At 41.5% G+C, this 19736-nt stretch overlaps 1 protein-coding gene across 1 annotated transcript in view; it reads right to left on the bottom strand.

Moving 5' to 3' along the window:
- LOC126354568 (uncharacterized) overlaps positions 1-19736 on the bottom strand; it is a 1114027-nt gene that overhangs the window by 545296 nt on the left and 548995 nt on the right. Inside the window, exon 6 of the mRNA XM_050004313.1 lies at positions 13501-13685. Coding sequence (XP_049860270.1) covers positions 13501-13685 — 185 coding nt within the window. The remainder of the gene's footprint in view (positions 1-13500; positions 13686-19736) is intronic.

The following is a 19736-nucleotide window of genomic DNA, read 5'->3' as shown; positions in this document are numbered from 1 at the left end:
TTTTACGGCACATACATCGCAGTGGAAGCCAGTGGTAGCGCAGTCAAATCCATAGCTACTTTTATTATGGAAATATTGAAGAGCAGTCGAACTCATCTGCTTCAATTTCTGTCATAGGGCTTTTCAATGTTTTAGACTACTAAATAAAACTTCGTTACGACCAGCAAGACATCACCAGGAAACATCTCTCTATTTAATAGACAGCTATATATCGACAAGAATTACAGAGAATTTCTATCTTTGTGCAAGCCCAGTGAATCGGAAGCCGGCGCATGTGCCGGGAGATGTATTTGGGAAGTTCCTTTAGCGTAAATGAAATAGGCTGGTCCGCACAGAAGACAGCCTGCTGTTCAGAGGAGATGCTGTCAGTGACACAGTCAAGCAACTCCAAATACCAACAACATTCACATATTTCACTGGCAGTTTGAAGAGAAACGATCATCGTGCAAAGGAATAAGCACCGAACGGCAACGTGAATCAGCATAAAACATTGAAGATATTCGTCTTTCGTCTGAAAGTGGTCCATAGAAATCTACGTACGAAACAAGTAGGGCGCTACAAATGCCACAAAAAATGGTATAGCATCGTCTTTGTCAAGTACACTGAGGCGACAAAGTCACGGGACAGTAGTATGCACATGTACAGAGGGCTGTAGTATTGCGCATACAAGGTATAAAAGGGCCGAGCATTTGTGCAGCTGTTGCCCGTACTCAGATGGTTCATGTCAAAAGGTTTCTGACGCGATTATAACAGCACGACGGGAATTAATAGACTTTGAACGCGGTAAATGCAGCTAGACGCATAAGAATCAATACTGAATTCAATATTCCGAGATCCACATTGTTAGAGAATGACGTCAACACAAATTTCAGGCTTTACGTCTTACCACGGACAACGCAGTGGCCGACTACTTTCACTTAACGACCGATAGTAGCGTAGTTTTGGTAGAGTGGTCAGTGCTAGCAGACAAGCAACACTGCGTGAAATAACTGGAGAAATCAATGTGAGACGTACGACGAACGTATCCGTTAGGGCAGTGCGGCGATATTTGGCTTTGATGGGCCAAGACAGCAGACTACCGAAGCGAGTGTCTTCTCTAACAGCACAACATCGCCTGTAACGCCTCCCCTGGGCTCGTGACCATTTCGGTTCGACTCTCGACGCCTGGAAAACCGTGGCCTGATCAGATCAGCCCCGATTTCAGCTGGTAATTGCTGGTAGTAGATTCTAGTGTGGCGCAGACCCCACGAACCCATGGTACCAAAGTTGTCAAAGAGGCACTGTGCAAGTTGGTGATGGTTTCATAATGGTATAGACTGTGTTTATATGGAATGGCTAGGTCCTCTGGTCCAACTGAATCGATCACGGACTGGGAACCTCTATATTCGGCTACTCTAAGACTATCTGCAGTCATTCAAGGACTTCATGTTCCCAAACGATGGAATTTTTATGGACGTCAATGCGCCATGTCTCCGGCCCACAATTGCTCGCGATTGGATTTAAGAATATTCTGGGCAACTCCGGCGAATGATATGGCCGTCCAGATTGCCCGGCTTGAATCCCATCGAACACTGATGGGACATAGTCGATAAGTCCGTTCGTGAACAACATCTTACACCAGCTATACTTTCGCAATTATGGTCGGATACAGAGGCAGCATGGGTCAGTATTTTTGCAGGGGACTTCCAACGACTTTGGAGTCCATGTGACTTCGAGTAGCAGTACTACGCCGGGCAAAAGGAGGTCCGACGCGAAATCAGGTAGTGTTCTTTGACTTGTCACCTCAGTGTATTCCAGCCATGAGCGATTGTTTTATCGAAATAATGTGGAACGAATCAGTTTACGGGATATGTAGACGTGATTAGTGTTAACTTTAATGAACAAATGATTTAGTACCACTCATGCAACTACACTTGAAAATCAGATTTCTTTAGATGTAACTTGTTTTTAAATGGAAATTCGACCATGGAATAGAAGTTGTCCGGGAGCAAAGATTTTAAATTATTGTGCAAACAATCAAAAATATTTTGTTGCTGCATATTTTTCTGCTTTGCGAGTCACAAACAGCTTTAGTAATAGGTAATAACTGTCTTTTACCTCTCGTGTTGCAGATACGGGCATCACTATTCTTCTGGGATCGTGATGGGCCATTTATGAAGAATTTCATTAGAGTAAATAATATGCACTGTGACTGCGCAATTAAAATGCCTAGCTCCTTGAAGACGTTCATTCATGACATCTGTGAGTGAACACCACTGTTATTCTTACTGCTCGCTTTTGTGCAATCATCACTTTCTAAGTGGTGAGTTAATTCTGAATTTTATTCCGTAAAACCATTAATGAATAGAAAAATGTAAACTATGCTAAGAGGTTGATTTGTTTGTTTCCAAGGCTAGCAAGAGTACGAAGAACAAAAATTTGGACCATATTACTCTGTTTACTACCTCCTGTGCATGTAATGCAGTAGTTGTTGGTACGAGTATTTGTTGTACACAATATAGCTTTTTTTAGATATAGGGTAAGTCCACTTTCGGAGAACCTCTTAATAATTCTTCGAAAAACAAACCATCTCTTGTGTTGCCTTCTCTCTAGAGAAAAGGATTACGAAAACCGGTTCCACATTCAGCAGGTCCTGGTGGCACGAGGGAAAGAAAAACTGCGAGTATGGAACGTATATGGCAGTACCAAATCGCTTACTAGAGGTTGTGGAACATTCGTAACTCAGTAATGAAATACAAGGCTATCAGAGTCTGTCTCAGTATTTTTTCACCTGTCGAGAACATTGTGGTTTTCTTACCAACGTTTCATCTTAAATATGACCGACAGGATGACGTCCATTGGAAGGAGATGAGACGCGCGTGGTGCCATTTCAGTGGTAGTATGACATCATGAGGCTCTCTGTCGGACATGATAAATAAGGTACAGTCCGTCCTCTGTAGATGAGAGGGAACGCTGGCAGGAGAGTCTGACACCAATAACGTACGATACAGTAAACCTGAGAACGTAAAATATCCTTGATGACGTTCAAAGTTCTTCGATAGTGCTATATCGCGTCATACTTTAACAGTCTGCAAGAGTGAAACCCTACCAATATCCAATGACTTAACTATGGTTCAATTACCAAAAGTGATTATATTCGTACAGAACAATTACACCAGGTTGATAACAGTATTTGCTTTGAAACTTAAGCTGAAGCTGTGGATCAAGCCAAAAGTCTGAAAACTGCAGTGCTTTACTTGGCATGGTACTGTTGCAGATGGTATATCAATGCTTTCTTCCAAGCCTGAAACTGACTTTCGCAGCTAGTTTTAGGGGGACCTACAGTATAACGCCGACTCCGACGCACTGTGCAGCTTCTCAGTTTTGACATGAATAACCCAGTACCAGAGGTAAAAGAAACGCTTAGTGATTGAAGAAATTTTAGAACCGGTTGGAGAGAAACCCTGGATCTCTGGATTTTAGAGTGTGACACTTAAATACTGAAATACCCAGCCATAGAGATGGCCACTATGGTTCCACCGGTTTTTCTGCCTCGATACTTTGAAGGTGGCTTCACCACAGTATAGTTTGAAATCATTAAAGACCAGCTGTGTATTGATCAAAACGTAAGAAAGTTTTCCCTCTTAGACGTGAGTATACACAGTAAGCATAACACATAAAGAATTATTTTCACAAGCCGAAAACTCATCCTGCCATATCACATAGACGGACGTGTAAATTCAGATTCAATTCGAAGAGAGCCAGAACATGTAAGCGATACTGACTATGATATCCAGAGTAATTTTTTGTGGAGTCTCAATTTCGCCGTTCGCGTTTTTTCTCCTTGGAAATGGTAATACAAGGTGTGTCCGAAAAGTTCGGTTAATGGTCTTAGAAAATAAAGGAAACAAAAGTTGGGAACGAAGTACCTTTACTTTGAAGACCAGCAATCACCATCAGTTACAACAAACTTCTGACATCGGTTGTAAAGCTGCTGGGAACTACCAACAAAGGCATCTTGTGGAATCGCACGAAGCACCGTGGCCGTGCGTAGTTCAATATCCAAATCATTGCAGAAGATGAGGCCTTGTGCTGCTAACACAATCCGAAGATAAAGCGACAGTCAGTAATACGGTGTTCACATCTTCCCCGCCTACCAACTAAAAAGAAAAAAAAGTCAGCTAACAAAATCAAAAGGTTAAGACGAAGTTTGTAGCTTTCATCGACAGCAAGAACTTGATGCATCACGGATTTCTACCCAAGGGACGTGAGGAAGACAATGTACACCATGCCACTGACTGCAGCTTCGTCAGCAGATGGTACTGGTAGCTCCAGGTCTGATTTCCCGTAATGAGACGGATATCCAACACCGCATGACTACGGTGCTTCAAGATATTCCACATCAAGCGTTTACTGACAGTTTCCAACAGCTGTACAACCAACGTCAGAAGTGTGTCGCAGCTAATGATGATAACAATGATGCTTGCTTTGAAGACCAGAAAAGGTATTTTCATTGTAACCCATGTTTCGTTCATTTTCTGAGACCATTCGCAGAACTTTTCAGACGCACCATGTACCACATGAGCCAGATCGGCGTCATACCTAACTTCGTTACTGCAGAGATGAGAGGGGATGAGTAGGAGAGGGAGAGGGACGGAGGGGGAGGGAGGGAGAGAGAGAGAGAGAGAGAGAGAGAGAGAGAGAGAGAGAGAGAGAGAGAGAGAGAGAGATACTGACTAGTATCTGCTATGTGACCAATTCAGAAAGTCGCAGCTGGTATCACTGCAGATGCTCACATCTGTCAGAGCGGAGCAGGGAGAACTTTCGTGGTTTAGCGCCGAGAGTCAGCAACCGAAAACACTCTGCAGCGTCCAGAAAGGGAATCCTCGTTGTTAACGACTTCCTCCCGCTCAGTCCGAGTCTGACCACAACAAAGGAAGCTTAGCGGGGTTACTGAATGAGAGGGAACTAATACAGAGCGTCTGGCTTTCTTTCGTATCACGTGCTCCTACACAGACGAGAGCCCAACCGACAGTCCAGAGCTTCACAGAGACAAGGGGCATGGGGAAGGCAACCTGCCATTTGATCACGACTCAGACTAAGCTCCCAAAACAGTCACCAAGGTGCCTTTAGTGTGTTACGTAAGGCAGACAAAACAATATTTTTTGTTATTTAATATACTCACAGTGAAATAAAGAAGCAATTTGTCACGATAGAAGAGTCTTGCGAATTCTAACAGTGTTCTGAAGTACTGGGAAAGTAATTTGTGAGTTTATAGCATACTCATTTACAGGGGCAATAGCAGACAAGTGCAGTTATGCAATCAGAAATCTTAGTCGGCGTACACACAATGTGCTATTAACATGACACACTGTAAGGAGGAATTTAAGTTGCTGATAATAATCGAATGTTATATTTCACCAAAGAATTCATGTCGAGGAACACAGGGAATGAGTCCCATTTATATAACCGCAACAGGTTTATATGGTATATTTCCTTTAACGACCAATACTATAAGAAACGCTTTTTAAACGAGACAGAGCTATCGTAAACTCGCCATTCAACACTCCTTTCTTTATTTTGCACTACTATCAGAAGCTCACTTGTTTTATGCTCCAATCAGTCCCACCTGGCTTTATCACGTTGCAAAGTCTTCGACCCTGTTTTGTTCTTCAACAGGTTTTTCTGCATATATATGAAAAATAAAACTTAATAAAATTCACAAATTATGTCTCCGAGGGGGGGGGGGGGGGGCAAGAGACAAGTGACGCCCTATGGTGTTAGATCCCGTCTTGGTGTTTATCGTACGACCCCATCGTATTTTCTCATCAGAAGTGGCTGCTTCTCACAACTACAATTTACACAGATCGTAGATGATATGTCAGCAACTATTTTTTTTCAAGTGTACGCCAAAAAAGTTGCACAGCTGAACGAATAAAACGAACTTGATACGCGTCGCAAATAATTGATTTTTACAAAAAAATAAAAATAAAATAAAAATGTCACTGGCAGCAGTAAGGAGCCAATTATTTATGAATGACACACACACACACACACACACACACACACACACACACACACACACACACCTACGACTACAATTAGTTATCAAAACATACTACACAGAGGGATGTTTAACGTACCGTTGACAACGAGGTCATCGGAGAACTAATACAAGCTGTGACTGGAGGAGGATATCGTTCTTGTCCTTCCGAATGGAATCATCACGCCATTTGAACCACTACATCATACCACACAGTAAGATATCACTGCAATTAGACCTTACACATAGATCTCAATGAAATGCGAATAACTACAAAGCTACAACAGAGTAACTTGGGAAATAATCCAACTCTCGTAATGTAACAGAGAACGTATAGAGATGCAGCATTTGTTATATGGGCCTAACGTTTTTGTGTTAATTTTCTCATTTCTTTTCACGCTCCTATGTAGTGGATAAATGTAACTGATCTGCCGCCCACACGTTTGACATATGCATTCTCCATAAAGACAACTTTGATTTCACTGTAATCCTTCTGTAATCAGATGAGTAACCAGACATATAAAATTAATTTTAAATGTTACTTTTTATTATGTTTACATGTGTAATTCAGCAGCAACCGTATTAAGCTCTACTAACATTACCTGTGTCAAGCTGTGTAGAGAGCTGATTTATAAGCTACGGCCAAGGGCGGTGCTCGATCCAACACCCTCATACAAGGAATAGAGATATTAATCAAAACTTCAGTATTTTGACATTTCTCCGAAACTTCTTCGAGTACCAATGTAGGCGTCTCATTGTGTTTATATCGACGTGGCGTCTTTGAAGATGCAGCAGTTTCTCATCTTTTCCTCTGAATTTCCTTCCTTTGTATTACTTTGTGTGCGGGAACTGACAAGTGAGAGATGGCTGCTAAAATACTGACGTTCATGGAGAAAGAAAGGCTTCACTCGACGGTCGAGCACGGATTAGACCGCTCTTGTGTTTGTGCACACCTGGCACATGGCGAACAGGAAGATCCCATCTTCGTAGATTTTCGAAATGCGTTCGATATTGTACCATTTGGTTTACTAATAGCCAATATCCCGTGACACGGAGTACCTTCGCAAATGTATGACTGGCTCGATGAGCATTTTATAGAAATCAGTTTGTTAGACTAGACGGCGATTGTTCTATACAAAGAAAATAGCACCGGTTGTGCACCAAGGAAACGCAACAGGACTTCTAAACTCGTCAAAATACATCAATAATTTATCATGTACAACCAGCTGCACCATAATATTCATGCCTCTTCACGACAGGTCATCACCGCTGACGACTCTGTTGTGTACAGTAAAGTATTGTAAGGAACTGCTAAAAAACTTCGACAAACTTTGCACTTGGTGTAACGAATGGCGGCTCACTTTAGATGTGGACAAATGCGAGTTAATGCCTTTCACGAAAAGAAAGAAATCGAAATTAGAAGACTGCAAAATTAACAGTGAAAATCTTAAGCAAGTCACAAAAAAATGGTTCAAATGGCTGTGAGCACTACGGGAATTAACATCTGAGGTCGTCACTCTCCTAGAAGTTAGAACTACTTAAACCTAACTAACCTAAGGACATCACACACTTCCATTTCCGAGGCAGGATTCGAACCTGCGACCGTAGTGGTCGCGCGGTTCCAGACTGAAGCGCCTAGAACAGCTCGGCCACAGCGGCCGGCAAGCAAGTCACATTGTAAGTAGGCTGTTTAGGTTTTTTATTGGTAACGCCACATAGCGCTCTGTATGAAAAATCACTGGCTGTGCTGTGTGCAGTCAGTGGCTGGTTGGCATTGTTGTAATACTCGCCATTGTACTGTTGGGCGGCTGGATGTTAACAGCGCGTAGCGTTGCGCAGTTGGAGGTGAGCCGCCAGCAGTGGTGGACGTGGGGAGAGAGATGGCGGAGTTTTGAAATTTTTAAGAATTGGTGTCATGAACTGATATATATATATTATGACTATTAAGGTAAATACATTGTTTGTTGTGTATTAAAATCTTTCATTTGCTAACTATGCCTATCAGTAGTTAGTGCCTTCAGTAGATTGAATCTTTTATTTAGCTGGCAGTAGTGGCACTCGCTGTATTGCAGTAGCTTGAGTAACGAAGATTTTTGTGAGGTAAGTGATTTGTGAAACGTATAGGTTAATGTTAGTCAGGGCCATTCTTTCGTAGGGATTTGTGGAAGTCAGATTGCGTTGCGCCAAAAATATTGTGTTTCAGTTTAAGCACAGTCTTGTACAAATTTTCTAAGGGGACGTTTCAACATTTTTATCAACGTTTAGGGGCAACGTCATGAAGCGATGAAATGGGACGATCACGTAAATTCAGTATTAGTAAGGTGAATGAAAGATTTGTTGGAAGGGGTCCGGGAAAGTGAAGAGCATCTTTACAGGGCATCTCATACAAAATGTTAGTGCGGCCAGTTCCATATTATTGTTGCGGTGTTTGGGGTTCTTATGAATTAGGCATGTCAGCAGACGTCGACGAATTGAGAGGCGTACGGCTACGATCTTAACAGATCTACATAACCCAAACGAAAGTGTAACAAATGTACAGCGTCGTTAAATGGCAATCCTCAAAAGAGACATCGCAGGACTTGGGAATCTTTTTTGCGCGTATTTATGGAAGTTTCATTCAGAGAAAGCTGTATTGTGCCGTAAGTCACACCAAATGAATGTCAGTTTGTCCAGAGCGGTTATGTAACAACAAATGACAGTATTAGTAACATTTATCGAAGGCGAAATACAGAGTAGTTGTAAGTGAGGGACAGCAAGTCAGAGAAGTCCAGTGCGCGTTGTAATTATCTTATGACAATGAAACTTAGTAGATATTCTAATGCGTTAATGCGGAAAAGATTTACAATGGAAAAAAATTGTATCCAATTCTGGCCACCAGGTGCACTTCTGGTGCTGTACAGCATCTTTCCGACGCCTCTGGCGCTCAAATTGAATAAACTGTGTAAGCGGCAGTTAACAACAACATTATGCCTTTCTTACTTGTTTGATCTGTTCTGTCTACGTCCCATTCCTAATTCGTAACATATGGAAACAGTTCTATACGTCTTTCTTGCATTCACAGCGCCGGATTTTCACATGATGATCAAAAGTGGAATTAATTTTTTTCCAGTGTAAATCGGTTCCACATTAGAATATCTATCAAGTTCCTCTGCCATATGACGATTACAACTAATACTGGATCTCTATGAGTAGCTGCACTTTTATAATAACCACCAGATATATAAATTACCTGTCTTGCGAGGAGACTCTGCATAAAATACGAAGTTCACTAGAGATCACTTACACACTGGATAACTTATACGTGCCTGATTCAAAGTCCAATTCAGGCTACCTGGCTTGCAGTCTGTAAATATTTGTAAACCAGAATAGAAATCTAGAAGGTAACTCGAAGGTGATCGAAGACCACTGCTAGACAACTCATTAACAACCGCTCTTACAATTCCCAGGTAATTGCCAATCACTTCACTTCACTCCACTTCACTTCACTGGAGTCACAATCCAATATGCAGCTTCCTAAACACCAGCAGAGCGGAATAAACTAGTCCCGCTCTATTTTAGTACACATGACTGGTGTAAGGAAATATTGCAGCGATGCAGACGCCTTCCACAAGTCGGCTATAAACATGTGGTAATGCTGTTGACATCTGCCACGTAGGCAACCCGGCAGATCGGACTGTACTGCGGGAGGGCCTAAGCGCCAGGATACAGCACTTCGCAACCATTATTCTGCTGTCATAATTTTGAAGATCTTGGCTGAAAAAATTGCAGGGTACAAGTTGGTTCGTTTGAGAAATTACGCAGTAAAGTTTCAATTAAACCTTACATATACGATATTTCAAGGACATCCACTGCGACTCTTTTTATTCAAATAATTCATTGTTTTCAAATAATTCTAGAGTGACGACATCTTTGAAATCGAAAATTCTATTTAAAATTTATTTTTAAAATGCGTCGAAGTGTACTTAAGCTTGTTAACTCGCAATCTGAGTTTACTTAGCAAGGGTTAGCTTTCACTTACCATTGCTTACTTGCTTTGTGAGATAACTGAAAACTGTTAAACTTCACAACAATACAAATTCCAAAGATCCAAAGTGTTTCAGTTTATGATACTAAGATTTGCAATGCTAATTTTTGCAATAATGAAGGTCCGTAACAATTTTTCCATCACACTATAACGTAAATCCACTTAAATTGAGGAATACAAAATAGTTCACTTGCTAAAATAACTACTCACATTTACTGAGCACCAACAACTTCCGGAGCGTATGTGTGTTCAGCAACATAGTGACGATTTTTATCCGAGTCGTAGTTATACACATTACTCTCGGATTTTCAAAAATCGACCCTGAAAAGTATTTTCCTGTGACGAACACTGCACGCGTCACTACTGTTGGCAACCTCCCCATCGCACCCCCCTCAGGTTTAGTGGATAGGCCTTGAAAAACTGAACACAGATCAATCGAGAAAACAGGGAGAAGTTGTGTGGAACTATGAAAAAAATAAGCGAAATATACAAACTGAGTAGTCCATGTGCAAGATAGGCAACATCAAGGACAATGTGAGCTCAGGAGCGCCGAGGTCCCGTGGTTAGCTTGAGTAGCTGCGGAACGAGAAGTCTTCCCTCGAGTGAAACGTTTACTGTTTTATTTTCAGACAATTATTGTCCGTCCGATGGATTTGACGGTCTACACACGGAAAAATTTGAAAACGTTAAAAACATATGTTTTGACAGAGCTCAGGGAAAACTCTGCGACTGTGAGACTGTTGCAGTTTATGTGACAAACTCTTATGTTTTCATCACTTTTTTGTGAGTGATTATCACATCCACAAGAAAACCTAAATCGGGCAAGGTAGAAGAATCTTTTTACCCATTCGCCAAGTGTACAAGTTAGGTGGGTCGACAGCATATTCCCGTCATGTGACGCACGTGCCGTCACCAGTGTCGTATAGAATATATCAGACGTGGTTTCCAGTGTAGGAATCGGTTGACCTATGACCTTGCGATCAAATGTTTTCGGTTCCCATTGGAGAGGCACGTCCTTTCGTCTATTAATCGGACTGTTTTGCGGTGCGGTCGCAAAACACAGACACTAAACTTATTACCGTGAACAGAGACGTCAATGAACGAACGGACAGATCATAACTTTGCGAAAATAAAGAACGTAAACTTTTCACTCGAGGGAAGACTTGAACCAAGGACCTCTCGTTCCGCAGATGCTCACGCTAACCACAGGACCACGGCGCTCCTGAGCTCACATTGTCCTTGATGTTGTCTATCTTGAACATGGACTACTCAGTTTGTATGTTTTGCTTATTTTTTTTCATAGTTCCACACAACTTCTTCCTGTTTTCTGGAGTGATCTGTGTTCAGTTTTTCAAGGCCTATACACTGTGCCAACTTATAACTAAATCGGAGGGCGGGGGGGGGGGGGGTGCGATGGGGAGGTTCCCTTGTTAGCATTGTTCAGATGCAAACATCCTGACAAGGTTGTCATTACTGAGAGTCTGAAATAGAGCTGCCATTTATCGGTTTCTCATGGAACTATGAACTAATATGAATACAGCAGATCAAGTACCATGTGTTACAAGCAGGAGGTCTGTTTCTCATAGTGTGTCCCTTACCACTGTTCATGGCTGAGGCCTTCATATCTCACGTACGTATCACGAGATTGCGGCGCCAAAAGAGAGAGTCATTTTTCTCTCGCTCAGTACGTGAATAGCATAATAGAGAATAGAATATATTGTTACGAAATGCCCAAAGCCATGCACTGTACCAGGACGTACTGACTATTTGCGTAGGGGTATGTGTATAATAAAAAACTCCGCATTAAATTTTACTTCAAGTTGAAAACTGAAGCTTCTACCAATAAAATGCTGTAGGTGACATTGGCGGAAAACACTTAAGTCGGACGTTAAAACATCTGAGTGATCTAAGCTTTTCGAAGCTGTTCAAAAATCTGTGGAGGATGAAACATATTCGGATCGAGAGTCCCACTTACATGTTTTGCACTCTGCCAATTGGAAACATGGCTTATGAGTACGTGGCGATTCTCTACAGCGAGAGCGACAGAGATGGCAGAGTGGTTAAGACACTGGACCCTAATTCTATAGGGGGCGGGCTTCAGATCCTTACTGAGTCATCATGATTTTACTTGGTTGGATTCAGGTGAATGTCTGAATGGTTCCTTCAAACAAGCTCCCTGAAGTTTTCGTAGCATCCTGGACCTCCACCGCTTACAATTCCGTTGTCGAACTCTGCCGATGATTTTGTTAGTGTGAACAACGCAGAACTGCACCGCGGTTTACTCTCGGTACCTCTGTACATGGCTGGGTGTATCTATTAAGAGGTCGGATAAAGATAAGCGGAATCTTCTGATTGGAAACGGCTTTACACGTTATTCTAAACATTTGTGGGCTTCGAAGTTCATCGAACCATTCCTTACGGATGTTGCAGTCTCACAAACCACTGCAGTCTGAAAATGAGAAATTTGTTAAAATCGAAGATAAAATCCTTCCTGAAGGTGTTTGTCTGGGGCGAAATTTGTACAGATGTGAAGCGTGGACGGTAAGCAGTTCACATAAGAAGGGAATAGAAGCATTCCAGATCTGGTGCTACAAAAGACAGCCGGAGATTAAATGAGTACATCTTACAACTAATAACGAGGTACTGTACCAAAAACGGGAGAAAAGAAAATTATGGCACTACTTGACTAAAAAAAAAAAGGGCACGTCCCAAGGCATCAAGGAACGCTAAATTTAGTAACGGAGTTGAGTAGAGGGTGAAGTGCGCGGAGCCTGCAGTTCGAATGAGACCAACGTTTTAGTACAGCAAGCACTTTCAATTGGAAGTAGCTGGCAGGAATTATACGGAGATAATGAAGCTTGTATAGAATGGACTGCAAGAGAGGGTTGCGGTAAATCTGTCTTCGGACAGGAGACCACGACAGTCTTAATATGTGAAAAATTACTACCATCCTCCATTTGCACTTTACTCATGCCACATACGTGGTCGACTTCTGAATACGCGTTTCATCAGCAGACGAATCTGGGAAACCAGTCTTATCTACATTGAAAATGTTTTCTGCCTGTTACGCTCCGCAGCTTTGGTAAGCTTTAAAAATGACAGGATGGAATACCGTAAGCTGCTGTTAGAAGTGTTCTTTAGTGAGCGCTTATAGTGTTACATGCTACCTGCTGTGGAGCAAAACTAACAGAAAATAGTTTCTGTGCAGTTGTGATTGGTTTCAGAGATGTATCTGATATTAAATGTGTGTTCCGAAAACGATCACGTATGGTGTATCAATATCAATGAAGTGCAGCTGGAGATAATTTTTCGCATGAAACTTGTACCTGTAACATAAAAACACAGGCACTGGTCTGCGTTTTGCGCACGTTGTAGCAGGCAGGATCACCAAGTTGGTAGATGACCTTTGGGAGTTCGGGTGCCCTCGACCTCGTGTGACAGTTGCGGTACTGACCTCAGCAGTGGTGCCGTTGGCGGCGGATGACCTCCTGGACGGTAGGGTCGACCCTGCCCCCACTGCCGCCCCCGTCACCGCCGCCGCCGCCGCCGCCGCCGCCCCCAGACGGCGAGTCCGAGCTGCCGCTCCAGCCAAGGCCGCAGCAGCCGCTCCGTTCCCGCAGCTGCCGTCCAGCGGCGTGTCTGCAACATGAGAACACAGCTACAGCAAACGCGCATTGTTAATCAAATTTGCTATGTTATTAGCAGATAAAATCAGCTAGGACATTGTTGTTAAAAGTAATGCTGACGTAAATTCCTCAATATCTAAACCGATTACTACTGATTAGGCATAAACAATCTTCAGTACAGAAGATTATTATAAATGATTTTTGTGATTTTATAAATTCACTGTAGATACATTACTTGACATATATCCATAAAACAACACTCACATAGAAAAACTAAAGAAGTTTTGTACGGTATCAGTCTCACTTCAAATTTCTGCCACGAGAGCGCAGCAGTGAGCAGTTATGCAAGATGGTGACAGGCTCCGAGAAACCGTTATGTTGTGCTTGAAATACATTCACATCAGTTTGACATAGCAATTGGACGACACTCTGGAGCGCAGTTCAACAGAGATCGACCATCTGCAAACTCCATTCGATCATGGTACGCGCAGTTTATGGTTTCAGGACGCCTCTTCATGGGGGAAGCATCGGGTCAGCCTGCAGTTGAGTGAAGAAACGGTTGTCCGCGCGCGGCGAATTTCGCACATGGCCCACAGAAGACGACGAACAAAGCAAGCAGAGAGCTGAACATATCACAACGGACCGTTTGGAAGATCTTAAGGAAACAGCTGAAGCTTAAGTATTACCGCTTGCAATTGCTACAAGTCCAGACTCCCTCTGAGGAAGTCAGACGCTTTGAATTTTCGGCACGGTTGCAACAGCTTATTGAAGAGAACGGAATTTGTGAGAAACTCATCTTCAGCGATGAAGCAACATTTTTTTGCGAACAGAGACAATGTCATGATACCTCTTATTCAATGTGTTATCAGAAGTGTCTGGCACGTCACATTTCGCCAATTTTTTGTAAGCGCATGTGAGGTGAAGTAGTGAACGGAAATTTGTGATAAACTGAGTGAAGGCAATGTACTAAATAGCAGCTGATTGAGATACCAACCAGGGACACGAAACAGGACCGAAAATGTAAGAACAGAAACATACATAACCTCTACCCTCGAAACAACTCTACACAAATACGTGTGTGTGTGTGTGTGTGTGTGTGTGTGTGTGATAGTAAGTCAAACATTATAGCTACAGCACGTTTGTGAAATCGCTTTAGTCATTGATAATAAAACTGAATACTCCTTGGCCGATGGGTTATTCAGAACACGCGAGTAGTCAATATTAACGTTAGGCTGCTGCTAGAGAACAGTCCTCGGTCTACATACCACATCAATCCAAAAAGTTTCGAGACTTGACTAATAGAAAGGAAAGAAACATTAAAAATCTGTTTTTAATGCTTCATGTGTTCTACATAGTCTCTCACCACTTAAGTGCAACGCAAAGAACGTTCATTCAACTTTGTGAAACTGTTAGGAAAGTACTTTTTTGGGATATTGTTCAACTCACACGTCACATTGGTTTACATGTTGATTGTCGTCAGTGGATTGAGCCTTCATGTGAATTTCTCCACCTTGTCGTTTAGTGGTAGGTTCGTACTGATTACCAAAATAGCTGCTTATAATAAATGTTTATTTACAACTGAGTGTTTCGGGCTTTATTGCCTTTGGCAAGTACCAAAGAATATAGTTTTAGCGAGAACGTGTATAAATGTGAATGTCATTTACATTAAAGTGACCATATTGTACTCACGTTTACTATGATGTGACGTCAATATTACGCCGTTAGTGAACTGTCTTGTAACTGTCACCGTTTTAATAAGGTGGCAAATGACGTAATATATTGGAAATAAAACGTGAATTATGGTGTGACAGTAGTTTGACAGTTCCACACTTACGACGTTATATGTTTACAAAGATTATGCGGACGAATAGCGATATTATTTTAGTAACTAAAATTTGTTACGATTGTCTTTAGTTGCCTATGTTACTTCCGATTTATCCATTTTCATGTTCTCCAAGTTCAATGAAGGTTTTTAGGTAGTACTTGGGTCTAAATTATGTATGCTCGTTTAATATTTCTTAGGGGTATTTTCTCGTGTGTGTATATACGTTTCCAATTCTTCAGGAATGTTCATTGCAAAACGTTTTGGTATTCTGTGCAAACTCTTCTGTATTTTCGATCGTATCAGCACAGCGGTTTTGATTTTTCAAGTGTAGAAAGAAGCTCGACTGATTATTTTCGATCTCTTTAATGTTATCCTTGTATGTCAAGTTAAAATTTCTTCCTGTTTGATCAATGCCACACGTGACTCTATACATGCCTGGATTATCATATTTTGACGTTCTAGTGGTGGCGAAACGTAATTTTATTGAAAGGCTGTTATTTTTTGGAAAGACTAGTTAAATATTTGTGGCTTTAAAAAGTGCATTAATTAATTACTTTCCTGCACGGGTAGGTAAGAGTGACGTCACGGTGAAGTGTCATCGCTGTGAATAACCGGGGGGGGGGGGGGGGGGAGGGGGTGTATAAATGCGGTAAACCCAATGTTTTGAGCTAGTTAAGATGACAGACTTCAAGTTTGTGACGTATTGATACCCCTATAGTGTCGAAAGAGTGGGTCTATCATACTACTGTCACACCGTAATTAAGGTTTCATTAGTAATATATTAAGTCATATACCGCATTATTAAAAACAGTGACAGTTCACTAACGACGTTATTTGGATGTTATATCAGTCTACACGTGAGCACTGTATAGTCACTTTAATATAAATGACATTCACATTTATACATTTCACAGTTACACACATTCTCGCCAAAATTGTGCTCGCAGGTACTTAACAAAGGCGATAAATGCCTAAACAACCTGTTGTAAATAAAGATTTGTTGTTACAAGTGATTTGTTATTACAAGCAGCTATTTTGGTGCATCTATTCTAATAATTTACGGACTTTCAGTTCATTGGTCCATATCAATTTGTGACACATCAATGTTGACAGACTGCGGCCGCACATCCATTACTTTAGTATGGCCTGTTCTTACAAATGGCATGTAACTGCTCGAATGAACATCTGTTGTCTACAGTTGTCAGTTCTAGCTGTCATTATAGTAGGGGGAATGGTGGTGCGGTCCTCTTACTGCGCTTAACAAAACGCTAAATGTGGAAGACCATCAACAGATTTTACAGCTTTGTGTACTGCGTACTATAGAGGAATAACTGGGAGACGATTATCATTGTTATCGACATAGCAGTGCATCCTGTCATGAAGCAACGTCTGTGAGACAATGGTTGGTGGTAACTATCTTTCCTGAAATGGACTGGCCCAGAGGAGTCCCGACTATAACCCAATGGAACTTCGAGTTAAGTTAGAACATCGACTTCACTCCAGACCCCAGCGTCAACCATCACTCCCTCCTCTGGTTGCGGCTCTTGATGATGAACTCAGCTAGTGGCTACAGTGGACACACCACATGTTAATGTCAATGTGCGTGTGCAGATATTTTCGCCACATCAGTGGTTTGCAACTTCCTTGAGACCAAGTTAGTTGTTACCCATCATCCCACCTATTTCCACCACCATCAACATTAGCACCTTATCCAACTGTACAATGGAAAAGAATTTTCTGTGATCACTTATCTTTGAGATGACGAATGATTGATGATATTTAGTTTTTGCGCGTGTTTTATCAATCTACGAACTAAATAATCAGTGAAGCAATTGGTACCTCTTATTTCTGACAACCTTTTCTTATAGAACGACTAGCTGCGGTGCCCGTTTTTCCCGTGATGTTTGATATCTTCCACACACAGTGATTGCCCCTGAGCCTTGTTGATACCTATACCGAATGTAAATCGCACATGAAACTGCAGTCGCTTGAAACAGAAGGGCATATTTGAATTAGTAAATGTCGATGGAATGCGACGAATGAATACGTCTTCGGCTGCATGAAAAGATGTTTACTTGTGACATCTGTTGTCACATTTTATGATGAGTATCTGTTTGCGTTTTTGGAGAATTCGTCTTCTACTGTTCCAGCTCAGTTTCGACTCTTTCAAGTAGGGCTGTGTGAGCACGACTGTAGCTGTTCGATCAGTTTACGTCACAATTCGGGAAACATCGGGTGCCATCTTATGATTGTTCCGCGATCTAGCAACTTTTGTAGGTAGCATATCCACGACTTGCCTTAGCGTTTGTATGGCGCTGTGGATTTTACTAATACAAATAACTCTGAGACATGGACTAAAATATCTTCTAGGCTATATGTCATATGTAACAACGATATACAACCTTCCCCCTTTAAATATTACAGACATTTGTATTTCAAGTCAGATTACGAAATCTTACGTAGACAGTGATCTTCATCTTGTCTTGAACGTAAAGTGTCTAAAATTTAAACAAGATCGGAATGAAACTGTAGATTTGTATAAATCACAAATCAGTAAACACACAGCCTTGTTTATATACGTAACTGTAGCAATTCTCGATGCATCGTGAGTGCTACCTGCAATTCTTCCTCAGAAAGGAAATCAATCTAGCGGTACACTTCCTCTGTACCATTCAGAGACATAGCGACACCCTCATTTAAAATCAACCAAGTGAAGAAGTGTGCACTATGTTTAGCTGAGGTAAAACACGTAATTGCTGGACTTCTTGCTTCTCAAGTGACAGGAAATGGAATCATTCAGACTGCCAATGTTTCGTATTTGACTACTACTACTACTACTACTACTACTACTACTACTACTACTAATAATAATAATAATAATAATAATTATTATTATTATTACACTGTGAAAGTCTTACAGCAGTGTAGAAGCGTAACATAGTTGCAAAGTGAATAACGAAGGAATATCTAGTCTATTACGGGAACTACCTACAACTCTGCGAAGGGATTTTTATGAGATTCAAGCGTGTATGATACATGTCTCCGTTATACTGTCATAAATGTACAGAACAAATATAGGCTATGTGTACTGAGTGAATTATGCAGATAAGACGTCCAGATATTCGTTTCACAAGCTGTCACCCTCAGCACATTGTGTCGTGCTTTGCCGTAGATCTATATACAGTTTATAAAGAAGAGGGTCTGTGTTTGTAATTCATACAAATCAGATTTATTTCGGTGTTGATGAAATTTTGTACACTGCCTTCAGGCAAAGGGAATATCACTGCCTACGTAAGATTTCGTAATGTGACTCGAAACAAATGTGTGTGCAGTATACAAAGGGGAAATGTTATCAAAAACCTCGAGAAGCACTTTATCGATTTTCTTCAAAGTTCTTTACATTAATTTATCAAACAATGGAAACTCCAGGTTGGATAGTAACAATTTAAGGAACAGATAAGTTGCTTCTTACCGTAAAGATGACACGTTACGGTGCATAAAGGCACAATTAAATGACACTTACGCATTAGTTCTTGGCTACAGCCTTCGCCAGAAAACGAAAGGGACACACACACACACACACACACACACACACACACACACACACACACACACACACACACACACGCACGCACACACACACACACACACACACACACACACACACACACACACACACACACACACACACACACACGGACACACGCCCGCAAGCTCAGGCAGCTCTTTCTGCTACGAGCTGCCGGATATGGTGGTAATTTTGCGCCAGTTGTGCTTGCTTATGCGAATGAATGTGTATGTATTTCTCTTTCTTTTTTCTGGTGAAGGCTGTGGCCGAAAGGTAATCTGAAAGTGTCTTTTAATTGTGCCTGTATGCACCGTAACGTGTCATCTTAACGGTAAGGTGAAATCTGTCTTTTCCTTAATTTTTGTTACTTTAATTTGTAATTTAAATAGGGAATCTAAGCATAAACTATGGTGTAATTGTTATTACTGAGCTTTTGATTTGAAATTAATGTACATCGGCGAAAGTCAGAACCGGAAGCCTATTACCTGCTTTTTATGAACGTCGCAGGGGAAGACGCATCCACTCGTCGATTCCTTTGCGCCCTGTGATTCACATATGCCCTTCGATTTAAAGCGATGGCAGTTTTCCACGTGGCTTGAATTCCATCTATCAACAAGACACAGGGCCAACCACTTCGTGCGCCAGATATAAACATCCCGAGCAACGACGGG

This window comes from Schistocerca gregaria, chromosome 3 (genome assembly GCF_023897955.1).
Source record: "Schistocerca gregaria isolate iqSchGreg1 chromosome 3, iqSchGreg1.2, whole genome shotgun sequence".
NCBI classification, from domain to species: Eukaryota; Metazoa; Arthropoda; class Insecta; order Orthoptera; family Acrididae; genus Schistocerca; species Schistocerca gregaria.
This window is presented reverse-complemented; position numbering and strand designations above follow the sequence as displayed.